A 23,105-nucleotide genomic window follows, 5' to 3' on the forward strand; every position below is an offset into this window, starting at 1 on the left:
ACATGAAACACTTAATTCCTTTAGGACCTGGAAACATCTCAGTAAGTTTACATTCTACATTTTTGCGAGATAAGGGTAGCATACAGAGCCAAGACAGATAAACAGAGTTTAGATGCAGATGAGTGAACAGTGAAGTAGGCTTAAGAGCTAAATGGCCTACACCTGGCCCTGTTCTTTTGTTCCTATTACTATTTACATATGGAGTGAAGTCCACAAATATCTTTCTCTGAGTTCTGATAGCGTTAAAGGCATGAACTTTCAACCAAATACAAACACTAACCGGGAATTTTCTCAGAGCTGCCTCTGCTGCATTGTTGTAATGTCACTGGATATGTGGCAGAAATCCTAATCATGTACATGAAAGGAATTTACCTCACACTTCCAGCAAAGTTATTTCAACGAAGATCGGGTGGGAAGTTGCAGGGTGGAGATCCCTTGCCTTCCCACCTTCCATTGATTTAGTCCAGAGGGAGGCTTGCGGACAGCCCTCCCTCCCAGTCGTCAATGGAGGAACTTAATTTGCTACTCAAAGGTCACTTAAGGGGTGGGGGTTGGGACCAGGGGCATACCACCAGGAAAACTCTGATGGATAGGTCTGAGGCCTGTTGGGGGTTGTGGTCCCTCCTTACTGGGTACTATGCCTGACAGTGGCACCCACCAGTGGGAATGGAGGGACCAGAGTAAGAAGCCCCTCTGTCCTTTAAATCAACTCCCTCCCTTTGCCAGGGCCTCTCTGTCTAGCTCCAGTGAACTCACTGCACTTACCTTTTTACCATGGATCCAGTGACAATCCATGATGTAGGCAGCACCAGCAGTGGTTACTGCCCCAGGTGGCGCTGTCAGTACTGGAGAGCTCCAATCTCTGATTGGCTGGCAGCTTTCAGAGGTGGGACATCCACCCAACACCAGAATTTCCGGTGGGCGGGGGAATTCCTCTCACAGGGATTAAATCTCACCGGGCCTCCTGGAAATGACCGTGGAGAGTTGCCACTAATTTTACAGCTGGTGGACAGCCCCACCATCCCCCACCCCAACCCCTGTGTAGAGAGCTATAGTTTCTTGGTTCAGGTGTGTCTGAACCATACAGGCAAGCCATAAAACATTGCCTAGCACTTGGGAATGAACGGTCTGCACAGGTTGAACACGAATGGATTAACAGCAGCAGAGCTAAAGGATCCCCCAAAAATATGGGCTACATTGAAAGACTGGTTCAGAATCAAAGTAAACTTCTGTATTCATCGACTAGAGTTCATGTCACTTCGACAACAGCCTGCAGAATCCATGGACCCCTTTGTCAGTAGATGCAGTGAAAAGTCAGCATACTGCGATTTTTCAAACGCAGAGCTAGCAGACAGAATTGTTGGGTTCCACTCCCATGGAAGCATCCAGAAAGATCTGCCAGACGAGCCTAAAATGTATAGCATTGAAGAACTCAAGGATGGACATAAGGGAGAAGCAAACCTCACAGGTCAACAAAGCTTACAGGTCCTGAGCATAACCCAAATTCTTGGTGGACTCATAAGAACATGCAAAACAAGCAAGACATGTGGCAGGTGTGGCCTTCTGCATGCACCAAGGCTGCAAGGCATGCAGCAGAAAGAGCCATTGGCAGAGGCAGTGCACTAGAGCAAGGACTGATGTAGCTATAAAGAGCCATGCACTGATCCAAACAGACGAAATGAGTCTTTAAACAAAAAAATGACCATCCGGTACCCCGTCAGAAACATATACACGAGGTGGCTGACAAACCAGAAAATGATGACGATTTGCTTGATGAGACGAAGAACAGTGAACAAAATTCTGCTTGAAGCTTGATGCCAAGCATGGTTACTGGTCAGTACATCACACAGAGAAGTCCCAAGAATTTACTACATTTCATACCCCATTCAGACAACGCTGTTTTCAATTACTGCCTATCGGGCTGTTCGCCAGAATCTCTTTCAATCTCACATGATATTGAACATATTACCCCTTCTCCTCATTACCCTAGATCTAACAGCCTAGCTGAACAAATGATTTTTACAGTGAAATCCCTAATTCTCAAATGTAGACAGAGCATACAAGATTACACATTGCAATGTTACACCTGAGAGCGATGCCTTTAAGTACAACTATTCCATCACCAGCAGAGCTCGTGTTTGGCAGACCGGTGTGTATCAATTTACCTATCTTACCCATTCTAGTCTCTCAAAAACGTGATAGTAACTTTAAAAGCAGCAAGAGAATATGACCAACGTGCACAACAAAAATGCAGGTACAGAATTTCCAAGTTTTCAATTGGGACTACAAGTTTGCATCCAGGATCCCACAGAAGATACATGGAAACCAGCCGAGGTGACAACAATTTGCTTGGAACAAGGTCCTGTGAAGTCATTACACACAAAGGTGCAACAGTGAGGTGTAACTGTGGATAAATCAGATCCATTCCAGCTCCTCAACCAATGTGCAATCCTATTGCATTGAGGACAAATTCCAAAGGAACAACACCACGAATGACAATCCCACAGATCATTGTGAGCAATTAAAGAAACCTCCAAACAAGGTTACCATTACAAAATCTGGGTGTACCGGCAGATTACCTCTACACTTTAGAGATGCATAGATTCACCAGTCCCATATCCTTACATTATGGTAACTAAACATGAACACCTATTGTAAAGAGTCATACTTCTTTGGAAGGGGGGAAAAGTATCTTTAAAAAGAAAGGGAGATGTTGTCATATGCCTTTAAGGGATAGCAGCGTGCCATCACTGGAAGGGAAGTGTGTCATGTGATCCAGCCTTAGATTTACCCCAAACTGTGAGTAGAACACAGCAGAGGCAGCCCTGCTGCTGATGTCTTCAAGCTTTCTATCCATGTATACATGTTCTTATGTGCCTAGTTTAGATAAATGAGTCCACAATGCATTTACCTAATCCCTTCTGAGTGATTGGTGCTTTTATGTCATTATAAAAACACAACAAACACCAGTGTATTAACTTAAATAGGTCACTAAGGCCTGAATTAAAATCTATCCCTGTGTCTCTAATCATGCCAACATGGAACTCTAAAAGCCATAACAGTTTACAGCTCAGAAGAAGACGATTTAGCCCATTGTTATATGTTGGCCCTTTTATAAAGCAAAGCAAAACTGACTCTACATTTCTGCTCCCTTCCCATAACAGTGTATCTTCCTCTGCTTCAAATATTTAATCAATTTCCTTTAAAAGATGCAATGGTCTCTTTCTCAACACCATTCCTTGTGGCAAAACATTCCATGTGTCACAACAAGCCTTAGTATAAAGAATGTTCTTCTAACTTGTCTTTTCATCTTATTATTGATCATTTTAAATAGATTCTGTGAAAATGTTCAATTAAAAATACAAAAATTTGCTCAATAATAAAATTAAAATGCTGTTTATGTATCATCTGCACCTTTTGGAAGTCATCCTCTGCCTAACTTTTGGATCTCATATATATATAGACAATAAGATCATAAGACATAGGAGCAGAAATTAGGCCATTCAGCCCATCGAGTCTGCTCCGCCATTCAATCATGGCTGATAAGTTTCTCAACCCCATTCTCCCACCTTCTTTCCGTAACCTTTGATCCCCTTACCAATCAAGAACCAATCTGTCTCGGCCTTAAATACACTCAATGACCTGGCCACCACAGCCTTCTATGGCAATGAATTCCATAGATTCACCACTCTCTGGCTGAAGAAGTTTCTCCTCATCTCTGTTCTAAAAGGTCTTCCCTTTACTCTAAGGCTGTGCCCTCAGTCCTAGTCTCTCCTACTAATGGAAACATCTTCCCCACATCCACTCTATCCAGGCCTTTCAGTATTCTCTAAGTTTCAATTAGATCCCCCCTCACCCTTAGATATATTTCAATTATTTGTGCAAGTCTCTTCTACTACTCCCTTTCTTCTATACTGTATCTTGATCCTTCATTAAGATTTCTCAATAAGAGGAGACATTTGCGATATTCACAGCTGCCTTCATTCTGAACAGTGATGTCAGCGAGTGCATGCTGCAAGTTTTGTTGACAAGTAAAACCACAGCCTCAATCACATGGCAGACAATGGAGAATTACAAACTTTTTTTTCCAATTAAAATGCAGTAATGGGTTATTCATGACTTTGTATATCTTGTGTCAAAAGATTATCCTAATCCAGTCCAACTAATGTATTTATGGACATCATATATTGCATTAGTAGATGTAAATATCTGAATACATACGATCAATTTCAGAAGCATAGACTTCACCAAATATCATCCAGTAAGGCTGGAACACTATATCTCGAGCAAGTCGCCAAGATGGTTCTTCTGCTGGAGAAAGTATAGCCTTTCTTGACACCCCGAAACTCAAGAGAACAATTGCCATCAGAATCACTATATAGAACATGTTTGTTGTCTAAAACAGAAGGAAATAGATTTATTTTGCTACAAGAATTATAGTATGTATAGAACAATTTGCATATCATGTCTTCATGTCTAGAGAGGTTTTCAGGTTAGTACATGCGCAAATCTAACAAGAGATGCAATTCATCTCTAAGCCTCTACTATTTTGCATGATAAATGCAAGCATTATTATTTCCTTTTAAAGAAAAATTTGCACAGTTTGAGAGGGAGCTAGTTATTTTTTCAGGAGCTAGTTTCCAATTTAGGATCAATGGTGTTTCAATATCATAATTTCCCCAAAATCCTCTGCAAAATTTTGCATAGGAACTTCTTGATTATAGATGTCAAGGTATTCTTATGGGTCTCCACTCCCTGTGTGTCACCTCACTAAGGGCAAGTACACTAGCCCTGATTTTCTAATCTCTGCTTGCTGCGAATGAGACTTTGTGCCAGAAATCGAGCTTCACAAAGGTGTCTACATAATATTCAGGAGCCACAGGGTGATAATGAAATTTGTATCCCATAACTAAAAATAAACTTTCACTTTTAATTATTATTTATGCATTTTTATTATTGACATTTCTTTTAGTTTTAAGCATGATAGTGTGTATTTGTATAGATCAAATTTCCCCATTATAACAGTTTTCAAGGTGAAGTACGACATGGGATAGATACATTAGAAAGTTTCCGTTGCTCTAACAGTATGCCACACCAAGAATTTTAGGAGCATGCATTCTATTGCACCACATTTTTTAAAACTTTATAGATAGCAAAAACTTGGGACAGGCCAAGCTCATTTTACATCTGATCTTATAATTGTCAGAGAAAGGAGCCTTTCATTACATCCTTCTATATCCGATGTGAAATGAGGTCCCAGAGGTAACAGGATGGTTTGCTAATGCCCTGTGCCATCCAATCTTCCCTTCCTAGTCTATAATTTATAGTTATCTTTGCATATGTTGCCTGACTAAAAAACCTAGATGACTATTGTTACATTTTTGTCACTTTTGTGGCAGCTTTTTGTTATAAATTCCTATGCCACAATGATAATGGCAACCATCTATGTAACGATCACTTGGTAAATAACACCTGCCTGTCACTGGTTGCACTGCGATGCCTCATTTTACCTCTCCCAGTTCCTCAAACTAAGCTATAAGGGTTTGGATAGTTTGGATAAGGGTTTGGATAGTTTGTGTGTGTGTGTGTGTGTGTGTGTGTGTAGGATTTAATTGAATTGGAGACAACTAGTCTGGAGGCTTTGATTATCAAAAGAAGCTAGGTTTGAAATGATAAATACATAAACATGGCTGAAGTCTTAGAATGTGGTGAGGAGAATTTGCATTTTTAAGTAAACCAGGGTAGTTTGAATTTCAAAGAGATGGTAGGATGTTACTCCTAGCTAGAGAAGCTAGGCCAAGCAGTGTGTTTATTTTTCCCAAAGGTCACTGACAATATTAACACCATGATTAGATTTATATTATGAGAAAGGTAAAGTTCCAAAAACATATGGGAACAATGGAACTTGGATTAAAAGGGAAAAAACTGTATAGAGTGGAAGAGGCTATGTGTCAAAGAGAAAGGCATTGTAAGATTTATCAAAAATGTGAGAAGCTTCCAGTAGTTGTACATTAAGCTGCTGTCTACAGAAACCAAAGCTGGGAAAAGCCACTTTGAATTCTACTGTCCAGCATATTGTGTTTGACTTGCCTAGGTCTGTTTAAATACTTTTTACCATTGCCTTAATGGGGGTGTAACTGGAAGGCAAATTAATTAGGGGTTTCAGGAGCTATTATAGTTGTAAATTGTAGACCTATGTAAGTGCTTGAAATCTTTTCTTTTGTTAATAAATGTTTAATTTAGCTTTGTAAAAAAAAAATCTCTAGAGTCTTGGTGGACTTATTACTACTGAATTCAGGGCAAGCATCTCAAAATAAAATACAAATTGTAAAATCATTGTGACTGCTTGATCAAGTTTCCCTCGTGGATTTGATTCACCTGGCACACATAATCTGCTGCATCATAACAAATCTCTGTCTCACACATTACACCAGTAACCACACTTCAAAAGTGCTTTATTTTCTATAAAATGTTCTGGGACATCCTGAGGTCATGAAAGGTGTAATATAAATGCAAATCTTTATTTTTCTTTTGCACACCCTGGTGTGCAGGGTTCCCTTCAACTGAAGGTTTCACTTGGTCTTGCCTCCCAAGGAGTAGATTTTGATTTTGTACAATGTGTGCTAGTGAAGCAGCAGCTCATCTTGCATCTTTCTGAATTTTTATTTCTATTGAAGTGAACAGAAATCAGCATTAGGAGAGGTATAAAAATAGCAGCCAATTTTTCCCTGCCACTCATTTTATAAAATCCATCCCTTTCAATCTAATCAAATTGTGATTTGTTCAGATTTCTGCCTGACACCATCCACCAACATGAAAAAAATCATAAACTTATACATGCGAGCGTTAATATAATTGAGAAAATTGGTTGTGAGAAATATATGTCAATATAGTTATCCATAAAATAATAACATCTACTTAAGAGTGAAAACAGCTTATTTTGAGGAGAAAAGGTACACTGAAGTATTTTTAAATACTTGCCATTCTCCCAATCATTGTCAAGTATGGCCCTGCATGTTGATTCACTGCGAAGAAATCCAGAAGCCTCACAAACCAAAATATAAAGTCCAGGGAGTATATAATTTTTCCAGCTGTCTGTAATGGCTGGTCAGTCCAACGTAAACCAAACCCTACCGCAAATAGAATGATAGCCACCGAATCATTCAAGTTCCAGTATTCTTGGACCCAAACTTTAATCTTCCGGTTGAATTTTCCAGGCTCTGATATGAAGATCTGTACAACAAAGTTTAAAATGAAGTTGAAATCAGGCCAAGTTCCACATTGTCTTTGAGAAAAGTTCAATAATTCAATGGATTCAATAATTAGAATGGCAGAAAGCATCCCTTGTTAGTAGGACCTGGGGTTCCAAATAATACATTGCCTAGATTGCGCCACCTGAGAGACATCTCAAAGTGGCTTGGAAGTATATTGGCGAGTGAGGGGGGCAGACCAGTTGTTGTAGTCCATGTTGAGGCCACCAACATTGGAAAGAGTAGCCAAGAGGTCCTGTTTAGAGAGTACCAGGAACTAGAAGTTCAATTAAATATTAGGACATCAAGGGTTCTAAACTCTAGATTCTTACTTCAGCTGCTTACAAATTGGTGTAGGGAGAAGCAGATTAGGAAGGTGAACAGTTGGGGAAAGTAGGGGTTTCCTTTCACAGGACACTGGCACCAGTACTGGGATAGGAAAGAACTTCACCATCCGGTCGAGCTCCATGTGAACCAGTGAGGCATAATGAGGCCATCCAGTTCTACTAAAAGAATTCTTACATGTGCCCTCATTAAGTATGCTTAGCTGAGAGCCCAGGCACATAAAAGGATTATCTCAGCAGGAGATTCTGTTTGGACAACTGAAGAGAACTGCTGACTTTCCTTGATTGACATCTTTAAGTTGTTATAGTAAGTTCATATTTCGGTGACCTCTTTTGTCAATGTCTCAATGTTTATTTGCATAAAGTTAAGAGGTATGCAGTGTTTGAAGCCCCGGTTATTGATACTTTATGGGACTGGCTGATTGACACTTTTATAGGGTTACAGAAATGTTATTTTTTTTCCCAAAATATGATTTTTGAATGGGTGTTTTTTTCTAAGCAGCTTCACACATGTCTTTGTTACGATATGGCTCATTGGTTCTGTACATAGTGCATACTGGGTGAATGGGCATGGAAGGGCCATGAGTTGGCATGGAGGGTATGATGGATCCAGGGGGGTGGGTAGGGGAACATGAGTGGTATTGGGTGCATAAGGGGGCACAGGGGTGAGTGGAAGGCATGAGCTGGCACTGAATTGGAATGGGGAGGTTTGGGGGCAGGGAAGGGACATGGGTAAGATCTTTTGAACTTTTAAAAGGTTCCAAATCCAGACTATGGTTCACCACTCCTTTGAGGGACCCTGAACAATGATTCATGGAGAACCTGGCCCAACTCCATGAAAATTGCAGGAGCTAGGAGATGCCTACCCATGAAATGGAGCCAGCCAGGTCAGGAGTGCAGACTCATTAGATAAAAACAAAAAAACTGCGGATGCTGGAAATCCAAAACAAAAACAGAATTACCTGGAAAAACTCAGCAGGTCTGGCAGCATCGGCGGAGAAGAAAAGAGTTGACGTTTCGAGTCCTAGTTCTGTCGAAGGGTCATGAGGACTCGAAACGTCAACTCTTTTCTTCTCCGCCGATGCTGCCAGACCTGCTGAGTTTTTCCAGGTAATTCTGTTTTTGTTGTGCAGACTCATTACCCTTATTCCGTGCCAACAACAAATGGGGGGCACCAGAAGTGATGGCGGGAATCCCAGAATTGGCTCCTGCCCATCAATTTTAAATGGCTCCAGAACAACTCCAACTCTGTGAAAATCCAGGCCTAAGTGGAGCACTCCTGTGCTTATATTCCTGAAGATATTTTTTTCAAGCTGTTCATGCGTTTATTTGGAATTACACAATTATTACAAAGAACCGGCCTTAGGTCAGTGCTATGTATCAAAAAGTCTTAAAATATGTTCCAATTTACAGTACATAGGAAAGGAAAAAAGTTATCTTAAAGCAGTTCTCCAGGCTAACAAGGCTTTACTTAGGATGAGAATACATTAATAACTGAAGATCACTTCATAGACAGCATTAGGTCTGAACACTTGAAAATCTTTGTCTGAACAATGGTGGTGTTCAAGGATAGAATTATCACAAGAGAAGTTTTCTTTTTCTAAAGGATTTATTGGTCCTCAATGCCTATTAAGTTGTACTGATGAATTGCTTGAAGAGATCATTTGTTCACCGTTAAAGTTTACTCACATTCTCATTAGTTACAAGGAGTAAAACAAATTAATGAAAAGCCGCTGAGAAATCTTGAGAAAAGGCTGGAAATTGCACCACAGAGACTGTGACCTGAAATTTAACAGGCCTTTGGTGACAGGTGGGAGGCTGGAAGACATGGGAAGGTATAGAGGGGCATGACCTGTCTTCCAGCTACCATGCCATTTTGCCAGCATCTGGAAAACTGGCAGGTGAGCCACCTGACTGGAGCCAAATTGAGCCATTTGAGTGCCACTTCCCACCTCCCCGGGCATTTTACCTGCTGTCATGTGGGGAGACCATGTAGTGAAACCTAGCGATCCTCCCAGCATGTTCTAGTGATGGGGGTCTTCCTTTTTGGGCACACATGGACTCAGTGAAGGAGCCTCTGGTTGGCATGGCCGCCCCGTGGCAGTGGATCTGCCTTTCCATGGAGATCACATCCCCAATCACCAGGAACTGCCTACCTGGCCTGGCATTCCCCACCAGGGCGTTACGCCGCTTTGAACCATCCTGCAATTACCCTCAGCAATCACTAGTGTGCTGTTGAACTGCTAGGGCCTCCGATTGGGCTGACAGTTCTTGGCCACTTAATTGGCCACCGCTGGGAAGGTACCTCTCTAGGTCATGCTGCACGCCTAAGCAGGCTTGCCCACTTTCAGCCTCAATGGCAGGGCTTCAGCCATCCCAGTAAAAACTAGCCCCAATGATTCTGATTGATAAACACACTTGGCAGTTATGGATAAATCTGTGCTTTATAACAACTTTAGGGGGGATGTTTGGTAGGAATGGTGAAATGTGCGTTGGGTTTTACGGGATGGCGTACTGCTCGCCCCCACTCCCCACCCCTCCCAACCAACTCAAATGTTGGTTAGAAACCAACAGATGAGAAAAAAGGCCGCAGAAATGCTGCAATAACATGCTGCGGGTGGCCGGACAATCCGATTGGCGGCAGCTCTTGCAATCCTGGCAGCACCAGAGCTCAATAGTGGGCACTGCCAGGATTGCCAGCAGTCCCAGGATGAAGGCCCCAGTGGATCCTAGATGCTGCTAAGTCAGGGTAATGGGGCAGGGAAGGGCTGGCCGTCATAGTTTATGTGACCCACTGCCAAAAACACGCTTGGGGGGGGCCTTTAAAATCCAGCCCGAATTTGGAGTCTGATCAGACTGAAGTCTACTCACTGGTATCCTAATGCTGGTTACAGTTCTTATGTTTATGTTTATGTATCTAAAAGGATACTCAGCTTTTAGTTAGCTCTAGAAAGTGCACGGGTAAAGTTTAAAAGTTTTCTTTGAAGCTGTTGCAGTTCTACTAATCTTAGATATTCATTTTCAGCTGAATGCTTATTTCTTAGTTTCCTGAGGCTGTCTCATATTTCTTGTTGCTAATAAACTCCCTTGTTACACAACAAGCAAAATGCAACAGTTGCTGTAAATCTGAACAGAAAAACAGAAAAAGCTGGAAACACTCAGCCTGTCAGGCAGCATCACTGGAAAACCAGTAGTCACAGAAGACACAGAGAGCATGTGAATAGCTATAGGGGTAGAAAGGGATACAGGCTCCACTCTAGTGGAAGAAGAAGTAGGTCAAGGGATCAGACCATGCCACTAACTGTGTTTCGAGAGGGAAAATCTATCCCAAGTTTCAATGTCTTCCCTCTCCCACATCCCCAAAATGACCAGCATTGCACACTGGCAATGACAGCCAGAGAGAAAATAGGAGTTTTACTTCAGGTCTGAAGTTGTTCAAGTCATTGTTAGGATCAGAGGGTTGCAAAGTGCCAAGTAGAAAGGTAAGAAGCTGTTATTTGAACTTACATTGAACTTCACTGGAACAGTCAGAAGCAAAGTCATAGAGGTCAGAATGGGAGTGGGATGAAGAACTGAAATGTCAAGCAATATGGAGGTCAGGGTTGTACAGCACCTTCTGAGTCAATGCAATGCGAAAACTGCATCATGAAAACAAAAAATTCAGTATAATTGGGCCATTAGTGCAACAGAGGCTTATTGCTACCCCAATTTCAAATACACCAAGGAGATTTCAGTGTCACAAGCCTTGGGAGAACATTTTCAGGTTCAGTGAGCAAATGTAGTGCAGTGCATTAATGGGTCACGAATGTGCCCTGGAAACATCATGAACAACACTTAATTTAACAGCACCACACAAGATAAAGGTGATAAATAGCATGTGTGTGTAAAATTTTATAGCATTTGGTTGTCACATGCACCTAATAGCATCTACATGATGATGTCCGTGTGTGGCTGGCCATAAAAAACACGAGGTATGATTCAACAAAACGTGTCAGACTTTAAGACTTACTCAACTGCCGGCACCAGTGCACTGACCTCAGGGCATTCTTCTGCTCATTGTATTTATTAGCAAAGTCAAATAGTCCTGTGTTTGTTAGCAAAGTTAAATATTCCTATGTGCCTTGAAGTATAAATTCCAGAACCTTAGAAAGGCACAAGAGAAGAAATGTCCTTCCAGAGCACAATCCCTGCAGAAAAAGTCAGTGGGAACATGTCTTAGCAAAACTGAAGCCCATGGTGTTAAAAATTGGCTGACAGGAAGTAGAGACAAGCAGTGAACACATGTTTTTCAGAATGGGGGGCAAGTGAACAGCAATGTTCCCCAATGTTCGGTATTAGGAACACTGTGTTTTGTAATGACTTGGGTACAGAGGGCATAATGTCAAAATTTGTGGATGACACAAAGTATAGAAATGTAGCCAACAGTGAGGATAATGGTAGCAGATGAGCACATAGGCAGAAACTGGCAGTTGAAATTGAGTGCAGTGAAGTGTGAATTGATACACTTTGGAATGAAAAATGAGGCAATATAAGCTAAACGGTAGAATTTTATAAGTAGTTACAAGAGAGAGACCTGGGAGTTGACATACACAATCATTGCAAGTGGTAAGACAAGTTGTTCAAACTGTTAAAAAAAAGTATTATAGAGTTTTATAGAGGCAAAAGCAAGAAAGTTATGCCAAATCTTTTCAAATCTGTTTGGACTTCAGCTCAAGCATTGGCCAGGATTTAATGTGGAGAGATGACCCCACTAGCAGCTGGAAAGTTAGGGTCCAGCATCTTTTTTCATCACGGGATGTGGGCTTCACTGGCTGGGCCAGCATTTATTGCCCATCCCTAGTTGCCCTTGACAAGGTGGTGGTGAGCTGCCTTCTTGAACCACAGCAGTCCTTGCGGTGTAGGTACACCCACAGTGCTGTTAGGAAGGGAGTTCCAGGATTTTGACCCAATGACAGTGAAGGAATGGTGATATATTTCCAAGTCAGGATGGTGAGTGACTTGGAGGGGAACTTCCAGATGGTGGTGTTTGCATGTTATCTGCTGCCTCTGTTGGCCCTGGAAACCATGACTGAATTTTTCTGTTGCTCAGGCAATTAGTTGTCTGAAGTTGTGGCTACCATCTCACCCACCCACCCAAGGTAGGATGTCACACCTCCAAGAGTTGAGGGCTGGCAGCTCTTCAGTCCCAACAATCTTTGGGATCAATGGCCACTGCTGAATCTGCAGAAAGTCCCAGATCAGGAGCATAACTGGAGACTCAAGAATTAAGGTAACTGGGGTGAGCTTGCTGGAGCCAGTCAGGCAGGTCCTGGTAACGTGGGGTTGAAGTGATCAAGAAGCCAGCAGGAGTTCTTGAAGCAGAGGCAGCCCTTGCCACTGGGAGGGCCTCTTCATGGGGCATAGGTAGCTTGAACAGGAGGACACCTAAGCACCCCACCCCCCTCCCACCCCGCCCACCCCCCCCCCACCCACCCCCCCCCCCCCCCCCCCCCCCCCCCCCCCCCCGCCCCACCAACTTTGAGCCTGCCTGTAAACCTGGGTATACCTGTCAGCCTCCCCATGCTCACCCTCCCCACCACTGGTCAACTACCCAGCAGTAGGAACCACAACTGACCCAAGGGTGGGTGAGCCACCCACCACCTATCCCACTGCTGCTAAAATACCAGCAAAGGTGTGTAGGTGACCAACACTGCGCCCCCCTACCATCCCACCCGATTTTTCCCCATTAGCCAGCTCACTGTGGGGGTTGGGGAAGGGGACATAAAATTTCAGCTAATGTGTCCAATTCTGGAAACCACATTTTAGAAGTTTGTCAAGGCCTAGATTTACCAAAATGGCTTCAGGGATGAAGGAATTCAGTTGTGTGGAGACTGGAGAACGTGGGATTGCTCTCCTTAGAACGAAAAAGTTTAAGGGAAGATATAATAGAGTTGTTCAAAATTATGATGAGTTTTGATATGGGGAGGAATCCTTTTCACTGGCAGGAAGGTTGGTAACCAGAGGACATGGATTTAAGATAATTGTCAAAAAAGGCAAGAGGAAAGATGAATAGAATTTTGTTTACTCAGTACATTGTTATCTTCTGGAATGCATTACCAGAAAGAATAATGGAAGCAGATTCAGTGGTAACTTTCAAAGAAAACTGGATATATTGAAAAGGAAAAGATATTGCAGCGATCTGGGGAAAAACCAGTGGAGTGAAATGAATTGGTATTCTCTTTCAGAGAGCTTGTACAGGCATGATAGCCCAAATGGCCACCTTCTGTGTTGTGTTTTTCTTGGATTCTATTTAAAAAGATTAACAGAAACAAAGAAAATGTAACCTTTTCCACTCAGTGGAACAGAAATTTAAAACATACTTAAATATATCTGAAAATAGTGTCACCTTAAAATTATAAGATTAAGTTGGCTGCTCTGAAACACAGAACTAAGTCAATCTTTCTGCAGTCATTCATTCTCTGCTGCAATAACTGGGAGAGAGATATATTTCCATTTGTCTTGTGGTAAAATACATTTGTCATGACGGTGATTAGTACGAACTCAGAAACTGTACTCAACCACTATGTTATTCTTTTTTTGAATGCGTTGAAGTGAAAATATATTTGCTGCTTACTGCATGCTTAATAAAAGGCCAAAGGCAGAATTTTCTCTGCCCGCTGGTGTCGGGCATGCTCGGTAGCGTGAGCAGACAATATGGTAAGTAGGCCAAAACTTGGTTTCACAACACAGTGAAACCAATTTGCAATCATCCGCTCAGCCCGTCAATGGTGGGCTGCATTTCCCGCCATCGGACGCCGGGAACCTCATTGTAATAGATCTGCATATCATCATAAGGCCAGCCTACCGGAATCACCAGGCCGGCGTGTTTCACAACAGCATATATAAGGTGTGCACTTGGCGAGCTGCGCTTTGAGGGGAACTCAGAGGTGAATACACAGTAACGATCTGCAGCGCTTGCAAGGGTCACCTGTTCGACTTCAAGGTTGAGGCGAATTGAAAGGGCGGGGACAAGGGCTACCCTGCAGTTGATGATAGTGCACAAGCACGTGTGGGGTGGGAGGGGAAGGAAGCAGCCACACAATAGGGAAACCTTGTATAAAGTGACCATTCCTCTGCAGCTGAGAAAGTTCAGACGCAGCCACATTGACATGCATGCAGTTGGGCTTCTAGCTTATCTGTCCACTCAACAAAGCAGAGGCATGAAAGTGCCACCAAGCGCTCCAGAGCTTTTCACCCCTCGGGCACAGACTGCAAACTAATTAGCAGTTTAGTGGACTGCAGAACAATTGGACGACTGGGCAAGTTGTACAATCTCCTTGCTAAATCTGGCCATGGAGCAGTCACTGGTGGAAGGTGCACACAGCCCCTTGCAATGTTATCATCCCGGTTTGGACTAGTCTCCCTCATGGTTCAAGCTAACAGCACAGCCTTGCAGTGTGTGTTAGGAAAATGCCTGTGCCTGAGCTGAGAGCACAGCGTGCAGTCCAATGGGCAAAGCTGCAGCTAATTGGTCAGGTGGAGGAGGGTGGGGTATGAACAGCCATGCAGCGCACTAAACTCTGGCCATCCAATTGTTGCCCAGCACTCTCCGGGATGCATTAAGGGACTTCAGACTTAACCAAGAGAGGTTCTTAGTACACCCAAGTGAACCCATGCATCTCTCTCTTTCACCCTGCAGGAGGAGAACATCAGGATCATGGACAAAAACAGAATTACCTGGAAAAACTCAGCAGGTCTCCGGAATGCATTAAGGGACTTCAGACTTAACCAAGAGAGGTTCTTAGTACACCCAAGTGAACCCATGCATCTCTCTCTTTCACACTGCAGGAGGAGAACATCAGGATCATGGACAAAAACAGAATTACCTGGAAAAACTCAGCAGGTCTTTTCCAGGTAATTCTGATTTTGTTTTGGATTTCCAGCATCCGCAGTTTTTTTGCTTTTATCAGGATCATGGAGCCTGGTGAACTAGCTGTATGCCTCATGGTGCACAGAGAAGGAAGTCAATGGAGAAGAGAGTGACGGAGGTGCCTGGCTGTGCAGAGGGAGGACCAGCACCCTCAGGAAGAAGGGACGGCTGGGGTTCCCACACACGCTGCTGAAGAGCCACAGTGAGCCGTCGCAGGCTGGTGCCTAGCTAGATGCCGCCTTTTGTCCCTTCAGATAACCGAGAATCAGGGTTGCCGAAGACTGGACATGTCTAGGGAACTGGTCGGTCACATCTGCCAGCTGCTCCAGGATTCGGTGCCATGGAGACATGGAGGGCATCCACTGCCAGTGGCCGTGAAAGTGACCACGGCGCTCAATTTCTACACCAGTGGGTCCTTTCAGGGCCCCACAGGTGACCTCTGTGGGATTTCACAATCCACCACCCAAAAATGCATCCATGAGGTCACGGATGCCATATTCACGAGGGCACACACCTTTGTGCATTTCGCCAGGAAATCCAGAATGCAAGAGTGATTGGATTTGCCCAGATCTTGGGTTTCCCACAGGTGCAGGGTGCCATCGACTAAACTCACGTGGCACTCAGATATCTGTCACAACAAGTAGTCAACTATGTTAGCCAAAAGGGATTCCATTTGCTGAATGTTCAGCTGTTGTGCGACCACCACAAACACATTCTGAAGGTCTGCACATGGTTACCATGGTGAGTCCATGACCTCTACATTCTCGGTAAGTCTCAGATCACTGACGTCTTCAAGGTTCCACAGCAGCTGTAGGGATGGCTCCTCGGGGCAAGTGCTACCCACAGAGGACGTTGCTGATGGTACCTGTGGGTGGCCTCAGACTGCAGCAGAGCGAAGGTATAATGAGGCTCATGCTGCAAATCACAACTCGGTGGAGCAAACCATTGGGATGCTGAAGATGGAGTTCCGGTGCCTGGACCAGTCTGGTGGAGCCCTGCAATACAGTCCGCAGAGGGTGTCATGCATGGTCGTCGTCTGCTGCATCCTTCACAACCTGGCACTGCAGCGGGAAGAGGATTTGGCTGAGGAGGAGATGGAGGAGCTGGAGGTCTCCTCGAATAAGGAGGATGCTGATGGGGATATGGGTGGATGTCCTTGAAGGCAACAATGAGGGGGATGAGGCTCTCGCACTAGCTGAACGAGGCAGGCACACTTGGGAGGCCCTCATAGCTACTAGATTTGTGGAGGATGATGACGACATGCAGCGAGGATACTCCATGAACCTGCACATAGCCTCTGAGAATGTCTGACTCCTGTCGGGCCGAGGTTAGATTGTTTGCGCTCTGTGATCAGGGTCATATCATAGAGACGCAGCTGTGAAACTTTAAAGGCACCTGATACTTTGTCCGGCTTCAGCACCTGAGCCCTTCAGGAGCACAGCTTCACTGGTCACAGATGCTGAAGAGATGGGGGCCAGCCCCTCCTTAAAGGTGCTAAGAGCACACAGAGACTGGCGGAACTCTGTGGCGCCTGTCCATGACATTCTGGCAGCAATGACAAGCACCACCGAGGTGCAGACAGCAGTAATGTGTCCAGGGAGTTTTGTCTGAAGGCTGGACTGACATCTGTCCTTATCTTGTGCAGAAATGTTTCACATCTGAGTGACATGAACACCACTCATCAGAACAAGAAGCCATAGGCAGGGTGACATTCTTGGGATTTTATTTACAATAGTGAACAGTATGTACAAGTGATTAACACCCATGCCCAGGCAGTGGACTAAATAGCCAAGTGGTTATGGTACTGGGCTTGTAACCCCAAGATCAAGAGTTCAAATCTCACAATGGCAAACTATGAAACAATGTAACTTCATCTGAAACAGACGGAAACGGGTTTGTACTCGAAAGAGTTACATCTTCTTAACCTTCCTAACCCTGCCACTACGTCTTGGTACTCCCCAGGCATCCACGGTGGAGGCAGCCTGCTGACTGCAGTGCCCTGTCTGTGATGACCTTGGCGGCTGTCCTCTGGAGGGCCAGGACCTGGAGAGCCCTGGCCTGCTTTTGGGGTCCTGCTGTGTGACAGTAGCACCTGCTCGGCCTGCGGAGCTGGAACTGCTGGGGTCAAAAGAAGAAGTAATTGGCACAGGCTGGACACTCCCAGAGTCACCTGGGTGGATGGCCCGGGGGTGTGCACCTGCTGATCCTCCTCCCTATGGGTGCCCAATGGCCTCTGGCTGACACCTTGAGGAGAACAGGAAGCCAGAGTGAGATCGAACTGCCCCGCACCCCTCTCGCGTACAAACTGTTGGAGGCCAACTAGCATTGGCGATGGAGTTGAGCCCGTGCAACAGTACAGGAGCAACATCCTGGACCAAGGTCTCCATGACAGCTGCCATCCTACCAGTGTTGACTCGGTGCATTAGTAAGCCAGCGCTATCACCTCAGCCTGAAAGTGGACGGACTCCTCCATCATGCCTTGCAAACTGAGGAGTGCAGCGGACATCCCTTCCTGATGTTCCCGAGCTTGCCTTTGCAGTTCCAACAACTGTGACATGACCGAATCCAGAGGCTCGTCATCTGACTCATACTCAGCAAATTTCTGGCCTCCAGCAGTCCTCCGAGTGCCAGGCAACTTGGAGGTCCCTGACTCCACCTGCTGTGGATCAGAATGTGCAATGTGCTCACCAGATTGTGTTCCCGAGGCTACTCTAATGCTAGGTCCCACTGAGGTGTGGGTCCCTGCATTGGTGGAGGGTGTGGGTGAGCGCTGTGATGGGACTTCAAGAGGGTGCCTCCAGATTCCTCTTCAGAGGTTTCTTTGGGGCATGATTGGGGGCCCTGGATTGTGGACTCCATCAGCCATTTCCCAGATGTGTCTGTGAAAGCAAGGAGAGATAATTAGTGCATGGCTCTGGCCTGTGAAAGAGGACACATCACTCACAGCATGGCTGTCTGACAGATGTTGCACTGCTGAATTCTCACTTGGTAGAGTACCGCCGACCTCACTGTCAGTGCAGGACCAGTTCAGATCCTTGCCAGCCAGCTGGATGCCTCCATTTTGAAAGTCCGCGAGGACCTTGATGTCAGGCATTCCTCCACCAGTCTGCGACCTCTCCCTCTTGTTGTGTGCCAGCTTGTGCTGCACGAATAGAGATGGAGAGAGTGTAAGCAGGATGCTTGCCAGGCCAGATGATAACTATGCCTGGCATCTGTGGGTGGTGAGTGGTCCCATTGACGGGATGAGGACAACAAGGGTGTGCATGAGAGAGTGAATGGTGATGTCCTTTGGACTGGCAGTGAATGGAGGTCCTGTGGATGTGTGATGGGTTTGTGAGTGTGTAAGTTGAAGGTGATGAGAAGAGTGACTTACCCTGGCAGAATGGAGGAGATCATTCATCCTCTTGCAGCACTGGGTGCTGTCCTCTTTTGCCTGGGCGTTGGCACTGACCACCACTGCCATCACCTCCCAAGCCGGACTGATGATGTTGCCCATCCTCTGGCCAGAGTGGGGGTAGAGGACATGAACGGGTCTCCATGGCATCCAAAAGGCGTTCAAAGAACATGTCGCTGAACCTGGGGGGCCGCAGTGTTTTTGCTTTTCGGGACCACGTCTTCCCTGCAGCAGTCATGGGCTGCAAGCACTGAGAGGTGTGCACGCAGCTGCGCTTTAAATACGGCACCCGGCGTGATGAAGTGGCGAGATGATGGCGTGGTCGTCGAATGAGAGCCTTCCCGCCATCGAAATGGCGTGTCTCCCAGGAAAGCATAATTAGTGCGGTGAGATTGGGATGATACGGTGAGAAGACGCCATTTTGACCGTCGTTTTACCTGCCTACTACTGTAATTAGTGCAAATCTGGGACGATTCCATCCCAAAAAAGTCTGAAACAAAGACAGTCAATTATTAATATGAGTCTGACTGTGCAAGAGTTACAAATGCATTTCCACATCCAGATGGCTCTTCAATCATGGAGACTATGATGGTCTAATTTTATCATCACCCAACATCCACCTGTACTTTCTAGCAGAAATTGTTAGGTAGCAGCGATTCTGATCTAGGAGCTTTACCAGCAAAGCTGAAGATTGAGAACCTTGGCTATTTTCTTTCCTCTCTAGCCCAGGGTGCAGAGGCTAAACGTTGTGTCCCAAATTATGTCTCAGTTGAGATTAACTAACTCGGGTCTGACTAGAAATCAAATCCAGAATCTTCTTCTCTAGGAGGTAATGCCTTTACTCACTGGACCTTTGGGATAGGTTTCACAATTCTAATTGTTTTACACTACTATATTTTAAACACAAGTATGATTCTGTTAATGCTTTATAATATGTTACTTGATTTTTTCATAGAAGAAAATTTCTTGAAGAAAATACTCTGGTCCTTGTTCACCTCTCTGGCTTTCTCCACAGCTGTAGTGAAAACGTAGATGATGACAATCCATTCTTGTATACTAGGCAGGGGTTCCATTTTCACCAATACCATGTAGGTAAATAGCATCAGGAATCCCAAATATGCTATCTGTGAAGGATAAAATGAAGGAAAATGAAGTGTTGCACTGGAATTTTAAGAACATCTTATCAGAAGAAGATTTTTTGCCAAGACTTTTACTTGTTTTGGGGCAGAGGGAAAGTCACAAGTTGTTCTTATCACTCCAACTTCAGATAAAAGAGATTGGCTGGTGCATTTTGCCACAATTCATTTCTCTATCTTGTGTGTTTCTGAGCTAATGAAAGTTTCTGCCAAAAAATATTTTCTTGTGAGGACCCTTTCAAAGGTATCCTGGGGTTACTGGTCACCATGAGTACAACATTTTCCTAAAGGTACAAAGTTCACATGTTGCAAACCAAAGTTTTGACCACCATCTACACTGATGTTACAAGAGGACGAAGAACTCTCTGTTCAGTTGTCCCATGGGACACATTAATCTATCTTTGTTCCACAAATGCTAATCCTGTGAATTTCTAGGTGGACTTTGCTCCTGGTGTACAGTCCTTGCTTATACACAGTACGATATCAGGTAAACTAGAGATCAAAATGTTGTGGAAGAAATAATGGATTTATTAAAGTGCAGAAATCCAAAGGCGAACATTTCATCTGTTAAACTAAAAATTGCACATTCAGAAAATTCTGCATTTAGTTGTTCAAAAATAGGAGAGTCTTTCCTCGAGATGTTTCTGTGCTGTACAACTGTACGCTTCTGTAACTTGCAACAATGCAACTTGTAACTTGTAACTCTTCTCAGGATCACTCAGGAAGACAATTGGCCGCTGAAATCAATTAGCAGGCAACAGCACTATAGATATTCATCCCATCATTGATGAAAGTTCAGCATGTCATTTCAATTAGCATAGCAGAATCTTCTAATTGGTAAGTATCTGTGAGGTAAGACAAACCGTATGGAACCAGAACTTGACAATCGGGGCACTGTAAAATTCATAAGCCTTTCTCGTCCAAGGCAGTCCTTTCTGTCTTGTGTCAACGATCTTGTCGGCTGGTTTTTCTGGGCCCTGTTCTGTGTCAAACTCCATCTATTGTTAGAGAAATAGAAAGCACTGCTGAAAAGACTGTTGTAGACTATTGACTAGATAATAAAAAAATAGGAGTATGCAGTACAGTCCAAAGTGAAAATAAATGGAGGTAATAGCTGATCTTCCAAATGGCATAAAATTTATTTGGAGCCAACCTGTGATTTACAGGGAAGAGGCAGGAGATTGGCACTAAGTTAAAATGCTCAGAGAGGTGGTGCAGACATGATGGGCCGAATAGCCTCCTACAACACCGTAATAAATTGTGATTCTGTGATCTTCAATGAACCAGTGTAATGGGCAGCATTTTACAACATAATTTTTTTTTAAACTTGCATTAAAGTATTCCTTTATATATATATTTAAGAGTGGTAATCTGACAGTTTTATTGATACAACTGAAAATGGGTTTATCAAAAAAAAGCATTTTTAATCTAAGTGTCTAGTCTGTTACCTTTGAATAGCCTAATTTTAGCTAACTGAAAACAGCTTTAAAAAACTACACACTACTACCTATTAGCTGCATTGGTGCACAGTAGTCACTTTCTGTGTAAATTAAAAACTATATATATTTAGAAGCTTTTATAAGATGCCTCTTAATGCCCTTGCATTGAAAAAAGTTTAACTTTAAGATCTTGTTTGAAGGCCTGCAAACAGGCACAATTAGGAGAAACTCACAACAGTGATTTGTTAAATATGGGGCATGTCAGTTTTGTAGAGATGGCTTCTAACACTTTTTTGTTTTTACAGTAGTGCGAAGAATTGTGCAAATCAATTTGTGCTTAAAGTTCCTGATATTTTGTGCTGGTTTTGCAGATTTTGGGCAAAAGCCAACACAAACTAGCAGAAATTCCATGCCCAGGTGCTTTAAGGCAACTCATCATACTTACAGAAGATTGATCATCCTTGGCAACACTGGAGTTTTGTATACTGTACTGTCGAGCGAACTGATGGGACTCCTGAGACTGAGGGATGTGGGACATTTCAGCCTTGCTCTTAAACTCCAGCATCAGAATGCTGGGAGGCAAAAGAATGCTCAAAATGACCTAATGACAAAAAAATCACATTAGAAATAGACAACTGGAACATAACACCTGCACTGTGTACCCATAAAACTGGTAGTTACTGATTTTTCAGATCAATTAAACACAGAGCAATGTTTGCTTTTTTAACTGTGCGATCCATAATACTCTGAACCTCTGAAAGCAGCCACATAATCAACATTACATGTGCAGGAACAAAATCAGTGTAATAAAAACAGAAAATGCTGAATTAAGGTCATTCATCTTAAACATTGGGTGGAATTCTCCCATGCCCCTGTTGGCGGGATCAATGGCGGGTGAGGGGGTGGGAGAATTTGGCGGGAGGTCCAAAAATCAGTTTCACACCACGTGAAATGACAGCAGGATCTTCCAATACTGGCGGGTTGTGATTCTCACCAGAGGTTGGCATGAAACTGATTTGCATCCTGCTGATTGGATACAGATGAAGGCCTGACTGGAATCTTCCCCCCAAGCCCAATTCTCCCTGGCTCCAGTGGGAAAAGACAATCGCCTAGAACACGTTCAGATCAACATGGCACGTAGAAGTCAGGATATAACTTATGAAGGCCTGGGGCAGCTCGCAGACCTCCAAGAAGAAGATGGGGGCCTCCAGCTACCAGACCCTGGAACCCTAGAGCATCACATGCAGTAACAGGGTGGGTGGCGCTTCACCCAAGTGGGTCCTCCACCAAGCAGTTTCCTGAAGGTGGAAATTCTCCAGGCAGCAACATCGCTCAACCTTTGGTCCTTCTCCCAGGGACATCACGCAACCTTTGAACCTACTCCCAGGGAATTCGCCATGGGTTCAGACCTTATTCCAGGGGCTTTGCCATGGGTTTGGATCCTTGGGCTGCAGGTGGAAGGCAGCAGGGTATTCTGTTCGGCAGCGAGGGTCTGATGGGGTGGTGGTTAAAGAAGGTTAGGAGAGGACTGAAGAGGTGATGAGGAAGTCCATCCAAGAAGGTGGAATTGGTGGTTGGCGATGCTGGAGAGGGTATTACAGAGGTGTACCAAGGCAGCAGAGGGAACGGAGGG

The 23,105-nt window shown here is 44.2% G+C and overlaps 1 protein-coding gene across 1 annotated transcript in view; it reads right to left on the reverse strand.

The window, feature by feature from the left end:
* LOC121276720 (transient receptor potential cation channel subfamily M member 6-like) overlaps window positions 1-23,105 on the reverse strand; it is a 195,206-nt gene that overhangs the window by 73,845 nt on the left and 98,256 nt on the right. Inside the window, exons 19-23 of the mRNA XM_041185268.1 lie at window positions 21,918-22,073; window positions 20,897-21,031; window positions 19,893-20,021; window positions 6,982-7,233; window positions 4,222-4,396 (exon numbers count right to left, since the gene is read on the reverse strand). Coding sequence (XP_041041202.1) covers window positions 4,222-4,396; window positions 6,982-7,233; window positions 19,893-20,021; window positions 20,897-21,031; window positions 21,918-22,073 — 847 coding nt within the window. The remainder of the gene's footprint in view (window positions 1-4,221; window positions 4,397-6,981; window positions 7,234-19,892; window positions 20,022-20,896; window positions 21,032-21,917; window positions 22,074-23,105) is intronic.

This window comes from Carcharodon carcharias, chromosome 4 (genome assembly GCF_017639515.1).
Source record: "Carcharodon carcharias isolate sCarCar2 chromosome 4, sCarCar2.pri, whole genome shotgun sequence".
Classification (NCBI taxonomy): domain Eukaryota; kingdom Metazoa; phylum Chordata; class Chondrichthyes; order Lamniformes; family Lamnidae; genus Carcharodon; species Carcharodon carcharias.